We start from the raw sequence: 17,112 nt of genomic DNA on the forward strand, positions 1-17,112 counted from the left end.
ATTGCACATGGCCTGTGGGAAGGGTGGTTGGAGTGGAGGGAATGAAATAATGTGATTATTGTAACCAAGGAATAATGTTCTAAATTGACTAAATAAACTAATTCAAATGGAAAAAAAAATAAAATAAATTAAATCTAAACAATCTAAAATACCTGGGAATCTACTTGCCAAGATAAACACAGGAATTATAAGAACACAGTTACAAAATACTTTTCAAACACAAAAAAGTCAGATCTGAACAATTGGAAAAATATTAATTGCTGATAGGCTGATCTAATATAATAAAAATGGCAATTCTACCCAAATTAATTTACTTATTCATTGTCATATCAAACAATCAAAAAATTTTATAGAGCTAGAAAAATTAATAACTAAATTCATCTGGAAGAACCAAAGTTAAAAAATGCCAAGGAAATTAATGAAAAAAATGTGAAGGAAGCTAGTCTAGCAGTACAAGATCTCAAACAAAGCAATTATCATTAAAATAATCTCATAGTGGTTAAAAAATAGAATGGTGGATGAATGGAATAGCTTAGATTCACAAGAGTAAATTACCATAGCAATCTAGTGTTGACAAATCCAAAGTTCCCAGCTATGGGGATAAAAACTCACTCTTTGACAAAAATTGCTGGGAAAACTGGAAAGTACAATGACAGAATTTATAGACCAATATGTGACATCCTATGCCCATTGTGGTAAAACTGACACATGTGCCAGAAAGGGCAATCAGTGCCCTCTCTGGGCTCATGCACCTTTGCCCACCAAAGTTCATTACTAGAAAGGCAGGGGTACTCTGGCAGAGCTGCTCCCTTCCCCCTCTCCACCAAACCTGAGGACATTTTTTGAAATTACCCACCCCTCTGCCCAGCAACCCAATGAGAATGCTTTCTCTCTCCCCTGCTGGGGTTAGGATGGGGGTATGGCACTCAGTCTCTGGAGGGGTAGAGCATGGCATATGGTCTCTAAAAGGTTTGCCATGATGAGGTAACAATGGATATATGATCTAGATATAAAGGGTGATACCATAAGCAAATTAGGATAGTAGAGAATGTTTTACCTAGTAGATCTATGAAGAAGGGAAGACTTTATGACCAAGAGATAGAAAACATGATGAGATATAAATTAAAATTTTTGATTGTATTAAATTTGAAAAAGATTTTGTACAAACAAACCAATGTAGTCAAGATTAGAGGAAACAACAAACAGGAGAAATTTTGCAGCAAATTTCTCTAACAGTTGTCTTGTTAAAATAAGATTCTGAGAAACCCTTCTGGGGAAAGATCTGGCTTTATTGTGAAAGAAAAATCACAGGGTCAGCCGGGTTTCCTACAGGTTCAAAACTTAAAACCTACCCATTAACATTCATAGGTTTTTAAAAGCAAAGTGAGGAACTTATAGAGTAAGGATGAAGATTTACAGTGATCACTCTTGACATGCATAGTAGTGACTTATAGGTCATAAAAAGGTTAGAACACTTTTGACCTGGATTTCTTTACAGGTCATTCTGACATAGTACATCCCAATCCTCATGAGTCCTCTAAGGTACTTCAAGACTCAAGCTCTCTATCGGTTCCTATCCTCCATGACCTTTGGGTGACTTTTTTGTGCCTCTTAAGTGAATTAGTTTGATATAAAGTTATACATTTAGGATGCATTCGATTTAGAATTAACATAGTAACTTGTTTATGATTAATATGGTAACACATTTAAAGTTACTATAACAATACAGACACTTGAAATTATAACTTGGGTATTACCCTGGGACTACATTCTAGATGTGATGGTATTCATAGACTTTTGCCTAGGAATAAATTCTCATACTGTTACATTTTTTAAATTCTAAAAATCATGCTCAAACCACTGATTTAGCTCTGAAATTATTGTTTTTCTGGTTATAATTTCATTTCTCAAATATATAGAGCACTGAGTCAAATTTTAAGAATATAAGTCATTCCCTAATTGACAAATGGTCAAATATGAACAAGTAGTTTTCAGATGAAGAAATCAAAGCTATCAATAACCATATAAAAATGTTCTGAATCACTCTTGATTACAGTAATGCACATTAAAACAGTGAGGTACTGTCTCACACCTTTCAGATTAGCTAATATAACAGTAAAGAAAAATGATAAATGTTGGAGAGGGTGTGACAAAATTAGGAGACTAATGCATTGTTAGTGTTATTGTGAATTGATCTATTCAGGAGGGCAATTAAATATGTGTATACCCCTCAATCTAGTAATATTGCTACTAACTGTATATCCCAAAGAGATTTTAAAAAATTTATCTTTATTTTATTCCATAAGAAATTTAAACATAAGTTTTCCCAAAGTTACATAATTCATGTTTTCTCCTTCCCTGCCCTCCTCTGGAGTTGACAAGCATTTCCATTCGGTTATCACTCAAAACATCTTTCCATATTATTCATTTTTATAAGAGAATAATCTTATAAAACCAAAACCCAAAATCATATACCCATACCCAAGTAAACAAGTGATAAATCAGGTTTTCTTTTGCATTTCTCCTCCAACAGTTCTCCAAAGAAAAAAATTTTAAAGGGGAGGGATGGACCTAGTTATACAAAAATATTTATAGCAGCTCTTTATGTGGTGGCAAAGAATTGGAAATTGAGGGGATGTCTATGACTCTACAAGTTGTGGTATGAAGTAAGAATACTATTACTCTATGAGAAATGACAGTTTCAGGAAAATACAAACATACTGAAAAGACCTATATGAACTGATGCAGAGTAAAGTAAGCAGAACCAGGAGAATATAGTATATAGTAAGAGAAATATTAAACAATGATCAACTAAGAAAGATAGTTGTCATTGAGAAAATAAAATATTTTTAAAGTTACTTTGAGTTTTAGATTTCACTTTTGAAAAAGGGTGGCAGTATTCTTTAAAATACATAACTGATAGAGTTGTTGAAAGAAAAGTGTTTAATATGCTTTATAAGTGTCAACTTTAAAAATCCTTCATTAGAATTGTTTTGCCATTAACTGTTGTTCTAACTGGCTTACTAACTTACTTGCTTCTAAGTACAAAGTTGAAATTAAAGCAAGATGCTCAGATGATTTCATTCTACCTAAATGTTTTTAGGATCTGTCTCTAGATCTTAGAAAGGAGTGTTCCTAAGATACTTGAACTGAGTTAGGACAGCCAGTTGTTAAAATTTCAGTGCCACATCAGAAAATAGCATACGCTTCAAACCAAGACTTACTTGTCCTGTTCATTGTTAGGTATTTCTTAAGAAAGTGATGGATGAAATAAAATAAAGCCGATTAAAATTAAAACTATATGAGGGACACTGTCCTCTAGATAACCAGGTATTAAACATTTTCAACCATATCCCTTTTGTTAGGCTACCTTAATAGCGTTTCCATCAGTGAGTACAATGTATAACTTTGAATTGTTTGTTTGTTTGTTTTTTAAACTGACCTTCCTCTCTGTAAAGTGGTGAAATTGAGATTCTGAAAATCTCATAGAAAATTCTATATTTAGAACAATTTCTTATTTTTAGCATTAAAGAGTATCAAAATTAGGAATTAATAGAATCATTTCATCAGCATATATAAGGAATGATCATTTAAAAATTATTTTACTTAAAGGTAAATATCACTGCACGTTGAATTACAAAAAAAATTAACAAAAGTAATAAAGGAGTACATAAGAGTATGAAGAAGGGGAAGGGCACTCTGATCTTTCTTCAATGCCTATACAAATTTAATAAACATTTATTTTGTCAAGCCTTTTCCACTTCTCCAAAAGTAAAATACATTATGGACTAATTTAGATATTTATTTTCATGAAGAGACTGCATTTTCACCTAGAGCTTGACAAGTATCTGGGAGTTAAAAGATTCTAGTAATCCACTTTTATTTACAAAATTTGTAGTTGTAGACTCCATAAAAGTCAGTGAAGGTACACTATTCTTAATTATCCCATTTGAAATATAACAACACTTCATTCCAACATGAGGATTTTTGACCCTAAAAATGTATTTATGTTCATTCTATTCTTTCCATTACCGTTATGCTGTAAAGAAGATGTTCACTGTTAGAAAAGGATGCTCTGAATTTTTTTCAAGGTTTATGTGTGGACAAGGCATTAATCATGACCTTGGATCTATGAAGCATTAGAAAGAAAAGTGAAATGATGTAACATGCAAAAACTATCTGGAAAATCTACTGTACAAATACACACAAAAAGTTAAATTGTAATCTAATTAGTGTTATTGTTTCTTTATACATTCCTCAGAGAGAATGTCAAAGTACAATTGGGCTTCCAGCCCCAAAGGACTTCAGGAAGAGTAGAAATGCTACCATCTACTCTTCTACCAAGTTATTTATGCACAGAGGCCTCAAGAGAGGAGGCAAGAGATACCAGGAAAAAGAAATTTACATTTGTAAGCAGGTAGGTTCTGATATACATTTCTAAAGGCAAAACTCTGTGCTTAGGGAGAGCTAATGCAAAATGTGATTCTATAAAATTTTATAAGACTATATAACATATATATGTTTATATATTCTGTTCTGTTACTGTCCCCCAATCCCCCATAAGAGAAACTTTTGACCTTATTCTATTCTGGCTGAGCTGTACCTTATTCTCATTTTTAATCTGTTCAGGCTACACCCTGTACAAGGCTGACAACATGGAATCTAGGATCCTCAGACATGTGGTCTAGTGGGATCTAGTGAATCCCAGGTTTCAGGACTAGCTTGTCGGTTGGAGACTCAAAAGTTTATACTTGTTCCCATGGGAATCCATCCTGAAGGGAATCTCAGGCTAGCAGTTTCAGACTGAGTGGCAGACCCTCAGGTGAATGACAATCCTAGTTAGGTGGGACTAAGCATATGCAACGAACCCTCTTTGTTTTAGGTAGTCTCCCCTATTGTATCAGAGACCCTTTCCCAAGAAGATCCACATCTGGATAGGAGCGATCCTTTATGATCCATTATAAGCAGCCCCTACTCTTACACCCTAGCCTCTATCCTTTCCCAAGCTTGATTGTATCCTGTCAGTATAGTTTGAACACTCCCATTTCCTTTGTAGCTGTAGTAAAGTCAATCATCTTTCCCTGCCCCCTGGACTCCCCAAATATAGGTTCCCCAATGCTTTTGTTCCTTGGAGTCATCATCTAGCTTGGTGGCACTCCCAGGGATAATATGCCCATAGTACAGGGCTTATACCCTGTAAAAGTTGTGGTGCCAGACTCTGAGTAAAGAATTAAATATTGGATTTATCCCTATTGTGATTAAAGACTTGGGGTTTTTTTTTTGTTTTTTTTTGTTTGTTTTTTTACTATTTGATAGTTCTGTGTTATTTTCAAGTAAGCAATGTGGAATATACATGCTGATTGTGAGGGTCAAAGGACTTACTTACATCAATGGCATTGGGTATAGTAAATGGCATGGGCCAAGTAAGTGATAATGGTCAAATTACTTATGTCACCTCCCATTGTACCCCAGACCCTACTTTTATGAAAGTACTATTTAAGGGAAGCACTCTCAAGACTAGTTGTCTTTAGCTGCTAACCAGAGTCTGGCTTTCTTGTGAGACTGGCTTTCTCTTAATAAACACATTTGTCTTTGACTTTGAGATTTTGTTTTATTTTTTGTGTCTCAACTAACAAATTTCACCCACAAAAAGGAGATTATTGGAAATAAGCAATGGTTACTTTTTGTATACAGTCATTGAATGTGCTGGGTAGTTTATCCCAATTAAGTTGAAATGAGTAGCAAGTTACATTCTAATTACATAAAGATTCTTTTTTATTCCAATCAATTGCATTTTGACAAAAGGTTCAACAGAGGCACTTGAAAGTTATGGCTGTTAAGATTGACTTGTGATATATCTTATTATATTAATCAACTAAATATTCATTAAGTGCTTACGTTTGTTATGTGTTACATTAGGTAATGTTACTAAATATTTAGCATTAGGAAGCTAGTTTTCATTGTTGCTAGCTTACTGTAAAGCTCTAGGAAGCAGCTTTGTGAGTGTATAAATGCATTTATCCATCCCTATTGTTTGTCTCTGCAGATGTTAAGCTCTGAGCCAATGATGAGGGAAAACCAGACCCTCTGCACCACGTTCATCTTTGTGGCTTTCTCCTCTCTAGGTGAGCTACAACCCGTGCTCTTTGTGGTATTCTTAGCCATATACACATTCACTGTGTTGGGAAACCTGGTGATCATCTTCCTGATCTGGGTGAGCCCCAGCCTCCACACTCCCATGTATTTCTTCCTGACTAACCTGTCCTTTCTGGAGATGTGCTATATCACCAGTGTGGTGCCTCAGCTGCTGGTGCACCTGTTGGTAGAACCCAAGACCATGAGTGTGTCACGTTGTGCTGCTCAGATGTATATCTTCACCATCCTGGGGCTGACAGAATGCTGCCTCTTGGCAGCTATGGCTTATGATCGCTTTGTTGCCATCTGCTACCCACTGCGGTACACATTATTGATGGGTCCTCGAGTCTGCCTGCAATTGGCTGTGGCATCCTGGACTATAGGAATGGTTGTGGAGATAGCCCAGACCACATGGATTTTTACCCTCCCTTTCTGTGGCACAGGAAAAATCCAGCACTTCTTTTGTGACATCATGCCAGTGGTGAAACTGGCTTGTGTGAATACCTCCCACTATGAGATAGTTATGTTTTTTCTTTCTGTTCTCTTCATCATGAGCCCCTGCCTCCTCATTCTCTGTTCCTATGCCCGCATTCTCATAGCTATTTTAAGAATGCCCTCTGCTGCTGGGAGGTACAAAGCTTTTTCCACTTGCTCCTCCCATCTCCTGGTTGTCTCTCTCTTCTATGGCACAGCCCTCTTTACCTATCTTCAACCCAAGGCTGCCCATACTCCAGACACAGACAAAGCAACAGCTCTTATGTACACAGTTGTCACACCTGCACTCAATCCAGTCATCTATACTTTAAGAAACAAAGAAGTGAAAGGAGCCTTTTGGAGAATAGCCAGGAGGCACCCTCTTAACCAAGCTGCCTAAATTTGGACCAAATACAAGAATTATTAGAAAATTATTCTTATAGTTTTACTTTTTGCTGGTCTGTGTGGGTATGGAAGACATGTAGATTCTTTGTTCTTAGACCTTTCTCTATGTAGTAGTAGTAGTAGTAGTCTCTCAGTAACCGAGGATGACGATTGTCTTTGTGCGTTTGTATCTATGATAGATGAGTGTGCACAAAGACACTTGTGTGTGAAGGAGATTTAAGTGGAAAAGTCGATGCATGAGACAGTCCCACTCTCTCAGCATTGGAAGCCTGGGTATAGTGGCACGAAAAGTCGTTACACCTGGAGACTTCCTCAGATGCATTGAATGGCCGTGTTGTCTTTTGTGCTCCAACACGCCCTAAGTACCCCACAGTGCTTTGCCGTTGAACCTTCTTATTGGTTTCTTCAGTCTGTTCAGCCAAAGCAGTCTTCACATGCTGGGTGAGGAAGGCCCTGGTTCACCAGGGGTCTATGACCCAATGGCTACTCTCACAAGGTTTAACCAGCCTGTCAAAGCCGTTGCCCAGGGTGTGGCCACTGCCACATGCTAGCAGCTACTAGGAGCCACAAGTGAGAGCTGGGTGTCAAGTGGGGGTCAGAGGCTGGAGAGCTTCCCTAGGAGGGCATGACAAGCCCTCCATACCAGAGATATTACCCCTCCTTGAACACCCCATACACCCCTCTCTATGTAGTGTTTCTCTATGTAGTGTTGAGAATAAAGGAAAAGAGAAAGTCCTTGAGTAATAGACTTGTTTGTTCTTGTTACATGATCATCAGTAGATTGCTATACTTCCAATAAGAAAACAAGGTCGATTTATGAGGTACTTTATTTGTAAGGAGAACATTGGGATGCTGGAGAGAACATTCTTCCTTAGCTATAGACTGAAGAGTTGAGAAGGGTACTTGGTAGATTCTATCCATGACAAGTGATAAATCAGCTTGTACTTGAAGGTCTTTATTAATGGACCTCTCTACCTCATAAGCAGTTCGTTCTACTTTTTTATAGTTAATATTCTTCAGCTATTTCTTGAGTTAAAATCTACCTTTCTATATATTTTTTCTACCCAGAGGATCCTATTTCTTTTAGGACTTTTGGGAATAAATAAAATCTATTTCACACACGAGGTTTGAGGTAAACCCTCAAAGGTTTAAAGTCAACCTTTATGGCCCTGCCCCATAGTTCCTTCCATTTATAGATTAAGTGCCCCTATTTCATGGAAGTGATCTTTGTTTTTCCTTGTTTTAAATTCCATTCCCATCCTATTAGCCAACTGTAGATTTAATTTGCATTTTAGTATAACTTTTAAAATATATTTCCCAGAACAGAGCACAATATTGCATCCAATTAATCCAAAAGTATCTATAAGGTATTTATTGTATTTCTATTAATATTTTAATACACAGAAAAGGCAAAAAATATTTTATACTTGAGAAGTGTGCATTCTAATGGAGAAAATAGCATGTACTTAAATACATAGATACCAAGTATAGTCAAATCAGATAAAAGCTAAATTCAGGAGAAAATGCACTAGCTGCAGAGGTATTAAAAAAAAGATTCCTGCAAAAGATAACACGAGCTAATTTTTAGAAAAGTAGAAGATTCCAGAGATACAGGAAAAAGAAGGAGAACATTGTAGGTTTCAGGGATAGCCTATATAAAAGCTCAGAAAATGGAAGATCAACCATTATATGTGAGATAGCAAGGTGACCAGAATGGTTGGACCATAAATCAAATGAAGAGCAGTTAAAAATAAGAAGTTTGGCAAGACAAAAGCGGTCAATACTTTTGAACAGAGTTAAATGATTAAATCAGTAGAGCTATCGAGAGAGCCCTAAGCACCTTTGTTCAAGATGTTATCCTTTTATTTAATGATTTATAAGTTGCAATCAATGACATATAAATATATATGTGTGTGTGCATATATATTTACATATATATATACACACATATATATATATATATATATATATATTATATATATATATATTTGTCCCAACATATATCATTTGCATTGGCTCTACTTTGCAGTACATTTAATCCATAAGGTCTTTTTCACAAGAATTACTTTCTAGGGCAATGTCGCTTAGTCTATAATTTACAGTTAATTTTATTAAATTTATAGTTAATTTTTTCAACTCTTTAAAAATCTAGCCTTTGTAGATTTTTTAGGAACCTTATTTTGTCATCCAATGTCACAGTTCTCTGCCATATGAGACAGGATGGAAGTCATTGATTAGTGGCAAACTGGTTAGGTATAAAGACCTAATTCTGCAGGACAAAAGCAGAGATTTCTAGTAACTACTCCCTCTTCCAGTTAGAACCAAAGATAAACTCTTTATTTTGCTTTTAATGCATTATACAATAATTTATCCATTACTCCAACTCCTGAAGAAAAACTGGTCTTTTCTCTGCCCCTCATACATTACATTCTTTATTTCATTTCTTTGTCTTTGAACTCACAGCTCTCTCTCTCCTCATACTCAGAATGCATTGCCTCCTTATCTCTTCTTCATAAAATCCCAAACCTCTTCAAGATAGATCAAATATTACCTTCTACATCAAATCTTTCCAAATCTACTGAATTGCTAGTACTCCCTCACCCCAAAAACCCTATGTTTTAAATACATTGTATTGATTTATATTTATTCTCTTTGTATTTAACTTGTATGAACTTATCAATCAATCAATAACCAAGTATTTGTTGAAGGACTACTATGTGCCAGGAATTGTGAAGCTTAACTAATGGATTGAGAGACACAGGGAGACAGAGACAGAGTCAGAGAGAGAAACAGAGACAGAGATAGAGACAAAGACAGGTAGAAAAGTAGCTCTATGGTTAATTTGAGAAGGGTGCTAGTCTTAGGGAGATCAGAAATGACTTCATGCAGAAGATAGCATTTGAGTGATGTCAGTGGAAAAGAGAAACTCTTATTAGAAGGAAAAGGAAGAGTATATTACAGACATGTTGGAATTACACATATTTTTTTCATTCCCTCCTTTAGAATGTAAGGTATTTGTAAGTAGGGATTATTTCATTTCTTTTAATCAGCAAATGTTTCAAATCAGGACTTGATTTATTGTTCTGGTCATTATAAAACCTTACTTAAGCAAGAGATAGATAAAATGTCAATAAAGGAGAATAAACTTCAAAGTGTGTTGTGTACATTGTCCTTTGATGAGCTGAATGTTAAACATTTACCAGCATACCCTTGGTCTTGGGGTTCCCATGGATGAAGTAAAAAAAAAATAGTAGGACATTTGCTCCTCCTCTGTCAATACAGATGGAAAGATTTATAAATGGTTGCAGTCAGGTTGAAAGAAGGATCCTGCAGTTGAAAGCAATTTTGTGTCAAATATTATTGCATTGTAGACTGAAGAACACAACATTCTATAAATATGTTAGTGCTGTTTTTAAGGGGAATATTGGTGGATAGAGAGTGACATAACTTTTTAGAAACTGAAATTAGATGTTATTATGAGTTAGTTGAATTTCTGGTAGTTAGTGAGGTATTGTCTTATTGCCATAAAATGTGCCCCAAAGTTAGGTAGCCTCAGCCCAACGTGCAGTTAGTGATATTTAATAAAACTAGTCTCAATACCAATGTTGATGGGACAATTTGAGAATCTTAGGATAATGATAATGAGCCTTAAGAAGAAGATAACTGAATTGCACAAACCCAGACCTTCTGCCTTAGAATTGATATTAAATATCAGTTCCAAGGCATAAAAGGTATAAGGCCTAGGCAATTGGCGTTAAGTGACTTGCCCAGGGTCACACTGGTAAAAGTGTCTCAGGATAGATCCAAATCTATGACCTCCCATTTCCAGGCCTGATTCTCTCAACCTACTGGTTGTCCCCTCTCCTCAGTATTTTCAGTGAGCCTTCAGTTCAGAGTGTTAGCATATGTATATAATGATGGAATATGCATGAAGGATCATAAAGTCTAAGTAACTCTTATCAGGGCATACTAATTAAGGGCATATGTCTATGGACCTGCAAGACCAAGATATATTCCTGACTGGCATTGTCAGTGTCATCTCCACTCTGCATCAAATCACCCATTACAGGAATGATTGCTTCACTCTTCATGTGGTCCCTTTGTTGATATTATGACTGCTGAGCTGCTCTGCTGATCTTCAGCACTGTTACCATATTTCTGGGAGGAGAAGTTTAAATATATGTTAGTTATTAACCAAAGAAAATGGAACCAGTGTACCCTAGCCAAGATGCCCATAAAAATCTGCAGGATGCTGATTGTCTATTTTTGATGACTTTTCTTCTATTTCTTTTTCTTCACCATAAGTCAGTCACTTTATTTGGATGTAAACCATGGTACTTCTTTGATACATATTATGAAAAGTTCAGATAATCAAAATATGCATGCATGGTATGACAGTAGAAGTCTACCTTTGTTGAGGAAACCAGGTTGAGGCTTAGCTCTCCTTGTCACCATCTCCAAAGTTGTCCTTGTCAAAAAGATATTCTGCCAAGCCAGAATCAGGTCCCCATTTTGCACAGGTGGGTTATGTGCTTACCCAGTTGTTTAATGAACTTTGCCTGTTCATTCAGGTTTCAATGAAATCACATAAATGCAGGCCATGTTTTGTTGGTTGCCAGCTTGTACAATTCCAGTTATGTCTGACTGACATTTTTTCCAAGTGTGGAGCACACTCTGTTATATTCAGCCCATTCTCCTGGGCTTCATGATTTGGTTTCTTAATGTCTTGAAGGAATATTCCACCACTTTATTGGTTTTGATGTTTCATTAGCTTCTCAGCATGTTCCTTCTTCTAGTGGTATTAGTGTAGGAAATACAGAAATCTCTTCCACAGATATCTCAAATCTTCATAAGAAATTAAATGGGAATTTGGAGGGAGTTTTGTGAAAACCACAGATCATGCAGAAAAATGTTTAAAAACAGAATAAAATATATGTATAGTATTATATAATATCAATAAATTTTATATATCAGTTCCATAAATATATACAGTTTCATTTTAAAAGATAAAATAAGTTAAAAGTTAAAATTTGTGAAAAAGCTCTCAAAAAGCCATCAGATGACACACAAAGGACAGAAATAATCATTTAACCTGTCTGCCTCATATTCTTCATCTGGGGATAATAATAGCATCTACTTAAAAGGGCTGAGGATTATTTGAGATAACATACATAAAATGCTTTACAAATATTAGAGTGCTACATAATTACAGGTTACTATTATTTTTGTAATTATTACAATTAGTGAGTGATATATTCTTAAATGTGTCCCCTGAAATAAGAGTTCTGAACGTGGATTGAGGTACTCATGAATTCATATTCTGTCTGATTATTACAAATGATCCTGTGCAAATCATTTAAACCCTGTGGTTCCTTGGGTTCCTCATCTGTAGAATGAAGTTATTAATAGCACTTAGCATAATTGAAGGGCTTTGAACAATCTAGAGTACTATATGGCACCTTTCATCATCATCACCACCACCATCATCATCATAATCATTATAATTCTAATCAAATGCATCTAGTGCATGTCTCTTCAATCTTTGACCAAAACCATATGAGATATTATATCAAAAACTTTATTAAAATTTACCTAAAAGCCCAAACAAACTTATTCCTGCATTCCCTTCAACTACTATTTAAATAATCATGTCAACAAAAGAAATAAAATTAGCATGACTTGGTTTGTTCTTGATGAAGCCACAATGGCTTTTTGTAACCATTACTTTATTTTCTAGATATTGGCTGTCTCTGTAATGAGTCATAGATCTTTCTAAAGAAATTAGGTCAATTTCATTGTCCTGTAGCAAGAAAACTTTTCTCTACATTTTGGGTTTTTTTTTTAATTGAGGCAAAAATCAAAAGGAAGAAATCTAAATTTACCCTTCAACAATTTATACCTCTCCTTTAAGATGATTCAGTACAATGTTATATGCAGTGGTACTTGCAATACCTGACAATGCAGTTCATCGAGGATAGATAAGTTGAGTTTCTCCAGCATAACTAGAGCCTCTCTTAGTCTCTCCTTACTTTTCTTACTTATGTGCTGATATAAGTTATATGTGTTCAATTATTTCCAGTGTAACACTCATTTTACTTGTCAGTGAAAACAGAAACCAAATAAGACTTGAAAAGCTTTTTCTATGTTCCTTTCATAAGTTATCACCATTGCTTCCCTTTTATTCCTTGATCTCCAATTTTAAGTTAGACAAGAGGAGGAAAATATTGCCTTTTGTTTCCCTTGTCTGCCTCAGATCATTCTGAGTTTTAGAATTTCTGACACTGTTTTTACAGGACTGGGCCTGGTACTTGTTTCCATCTTCTTTAGATTTCTTTTGAAAAATAGTTAATTAGTTCCCTCTATATCCACAACTACCTTGTCATACAAATCCCATTTTACATCTATTTTTTTAGCTTTTAATTTTAATTTCATTTAAAAATTTTAAGGAGATACGAATTTTAAAAGTTTTTCTTCAGTAGTGTTTTATTTTTCCTAGTTATGTGCACAATTATTTTTTTAATTTTATAATATTTTATTTGATCATTTCCAAGTATGCAAACAATTATTAACATTCATTTTCTACCATTTTAGTTATACATTCTTTCCCTCTCTCCTTTCTTTCTACCCTTTTTAAGATGAGGAATTTTATATTGGTTATACCAAATCCTATTTTTAATCTCATTCATTGTAATTACATTGTGTCTTCAAAACTTCATTATTAAACATCTTTCATCCTTCCTGTGCTGATTTTACCTCTTGTTTTTGAGTCCATGGGAACCAACCTATCTTTCCTTTATGTATATCAGACTTTGCCTGCATTTCTATTCTTTCTTTATCCAAAACTACACAAAGGAAACATCAGACCTCTACAGGGTTCCCATTATTTCCAACCCAACAACCCATTCTTTCCTGTTAGTGAAAAATAAATCCAGACTAGATTTTCTCTTTTTTTTAAAAATTTCACCCTTTTGAGGGATTAAATGATCACTAAAGCAAACCAGGACAATATTATTTATTTGTTTGTGGCCTAGAGTTCAAGCAGGTGTTCTGTACCACTAAAGTCCTTCCTTCACTGCTATATTGTACCTCTATACTAGGATTGTGATATTCTATAAACAGGGACTGATGGCCAGACATAAGCATGCTTAGCAAATGTGATTCCCTAAAAGAATGAGGAAGAACAGCCTTTTTACAGAGAAGTGTGATGCCAAGTAACATAAGTTTCTTAAGGAGATTTGGAGCATGGGTAGAAATTCTGTAACTGGTTCCAGTTTGCTAGCCACATGATTAAAAGTAGCCTCTCTGAGTGACAGTGGGAAATTAGACTTTTGGTAAGGGAACTTATTAGACTTGCTGAATTGGTGAATGAGAATAGGCTACTAAGAGACTCTCCATAGAAGATGGATTACCATACTCTTATTGCCAGCTGACATGAAACTGGGAATCTTATTATCACGTTATAGTTTCTGTTTTTTCTGAGTCCATTCTTTCTTGTTTCTAGGGAAAGGTTATTAGATATGACTACAATCATGTGAACTTCACAAGTCAAGATATTAAGCCACCACATGGTCTATAAGTAGAGTCAGTGCCAAATTCTGCCCTGCCTTTCCAGACCTGATGACCCATTGAGAATTAAGATGTGTTCCCCAGGGATGCATCTTATTAATATCTGAGACTCAGACTCAACCTCAGTGATGCTGCATTTGGATGTGAATTTAGTAGGATTTAGTTATTAAGTCTGAGCCCACTTACCCAGAGACTCGCCTTTCTCCTCTTTTATCAATAAAATAGACATAATGCCTATGCTAACCACATTGTAGAGTTCTCATGTCACAATCACATTTAAGTATGAGCTGCTATAATGATGTCCAGGAAGATTACCCACTTTCTATACTTCTAATTAGTAATTTAAAATGAAAATGTTATTGACTAAAAATAGCATATTAGGTAGAAGTATCATTTTGAGAACTTTTAACTTACTTGAATAAAAAAAGGCAATTCCACAAGTCCAGGACATGAGAGGCCTGACAAGAGAGCAATTCATTTTAGAAAGACTTGGTGTTTTTAGACAACTATAAGCTAAACAAGATCATTTTGAGGTATTAAGTGCTTGAAGCTGAAGAAAAAGAAGAAATCTGGACAATTTATAAAGGAATACCTTCTCATCTGACTCCCTTAAATAGATATAATGGGGAAGAAAAATATCAGAGGATGCTTTAGAGATGCTATAAAGCAGTAATAGTGTGATTTTCCTACATTCCATCTTGATGGTACTTGTGCCTTCTTTTTTTTTTAAACCCTTACCTTCCATCTTGCAATCAATACTGTGTATTGGCTTCAAGGCAGGAGAGTGGTAAGGGCTAGGCAATGGTGGTCAAGTGATTTTCCCAGGGTCCCACAGCTAGGAAGTGTCTGAGGCTATATTTGAACCCTGGACCTCCCATCTCTGGGCCTGGCTCTCAATCCACTGAACTACCCAGCTGCCCCCTAGAAATATGGCTTCTTAATTGGGAAAAGTTATGTAATTCATTGATTGATAACCCTGAGACCTTTAGGATCGAGAAACTATTATTTTTAAAAGAAGATAGAAAATATTAGACATCATGGAAAAATTGAAGAAAATAGATTTTTTAAAAGTATAAGAATAAATATAGATATCAAACATTGGATTAGATCCTACTTCTAAGAGTTAATGTTCTGAAAAGGAATTAACTTTTTCAGTCTTTTAGCAAAACAGCATACATTTAAAGAGGAATGTAGCTAAAATAGTAGAACTGTTATTTTCATTGTACTATAAGGCCTTGGGGATTATAAACTATATCCAACCAAGCCTCAGTCTTGGATAACTCCCACTATTTGTCACTTTAATGCCTATTGGATTCTTGTTTAATTAAGGTGAAGAAAAACCAGTTGTTATGACTTGGTCCACTATCAATTTGTGTTACATGACCTCAATTGGGTCCTCCCTGCAACTAGACAACCTTCCTTATCTACTACTCCATCTTCTCAGTGTGGTTCTTCTAAGCTATGAAACCATAATGCCTCATATCTCCCAATGCCTCTTCCTCACACAATTGTCTCAGCTGAGAATCTTGCCTCATATTTTACAGGAAAAATAAATTGAAGTCATTTTCTGTGATTTTCCTCTTTTCTTCTCTACCTCATCTCTTATCATTCTGGTGCCTTCTCTCCATACCCAAGTAAACAAGTGATAAATCATGTTTTCTTTTGCATTTCTCCTCCAACAGTTCTCCAAAGAAAAAAATTTTAAGGGGAGGGACGGACCTAGTTATACAAAAATATTTATAGCAGCTCTTTATGTGGTGGCAAAGAATTGGAAATTGAGGGGATGTCTATGACTCTACAAGTTGTGGTATGAAGTTAGAATGCTATTACTCTATGAGAAATGACAGTTTCAGGAAAATACAAACATACTGAAAAGACCTATATGAACTGATGCAGAGTAAAGTAAGCAGAACCAGGAGAATATAGTATATAGTAAGAGAAATATTAAACAATGATCAACTAAGAAAGATAGCTGTCATTGAGAAAATAAAATATTTTTTAAAGTTACTTTGAGTTTTAGATTTCACTTTTGAAAAAGGGTGGCAGTATTCTTTAAAATACATAACTGATAGAGTTGTTGAAAGAAAAGTGTTTAATATGCTTTATAAGTGTCAGCTTTAAAAATCCTTCATTAGAATTGTTTTGCCATTAACTGTTGTTCTAACTGGCTTACTAACTTACTTGCTTCTAAGTACAAAGTTGAAATTAAGCAAGATGCTCAGATGATTTCATTCTACCTAAATGTTTTTAGGATCTGTCTCTAGCTCTTAGAAAGGAGTGTTCCTAAGATACTTGAACTGAGTTAGGACAGCCAGTTGTTAAAATTTCAGTGCCACATCAGAAAATAGCATAAGCTTCAAACCAAGACTTACTTGTCCTGTTCATTGTTAGGTATTTCTTAAGAAAGTGATGGATGAAATAAAATAAGGCCGATTAAAATTAAAACTATATGAGGTACACTGTCCTCTAGATAACCAGGTATTAAACATTTTCAACCATATCCCTTTTGTTAGGCTACCTTAATAGCTTTTC

At 35.2% G+C, this 17,112-nt stretch overlaps 1 protein-coding gene across 1 annotated transcript; it reads left to right on the forward strand.

Annotated features, from left to right (window-relative positions):
• The first annotated feature begins 4,265 nt into the window (after positions 1 to 4,265).
• Positions 4,266 to 7,016, forward strand: LOC100024463 (olfactory receptor 10C1-like). Its single transcript, XM_007502959.2, has 2 exons — positions 4,266 to 4,417; positions 6,047 to 7,016. The coding sequence occupies exons 1-2, from the start codon at positions 4,352 to 4,354 to the stop codon at positions 7,007 to 7,009; spliced, it is 1,029 nt and encodes a 342-aa protein (XP_007503021.2). The 5' UTR covers positions 4,266 to 4,351; the 3' UTR covers positions 7,010 to 7,016.
• The last annotated feature ends 10,096 nt before the right edge of the window (positions 7,017 to 17,112 follow it).

The sequence above is a fragment of the Monodelphis domestica genome, chromosome 5 (genome assembly GCF_027887165.1).
Source record: "Monodelphis domestica isolate mMonDom1 chromosome 5, mMonDom1.pri, whole genome shotgun sequence".
NCBI lineage: Eukaryota > Metazoa > Chordata > Mammalia > Didelphimorphia > Didelphidae > Monodelphis > Monodelphis domestica.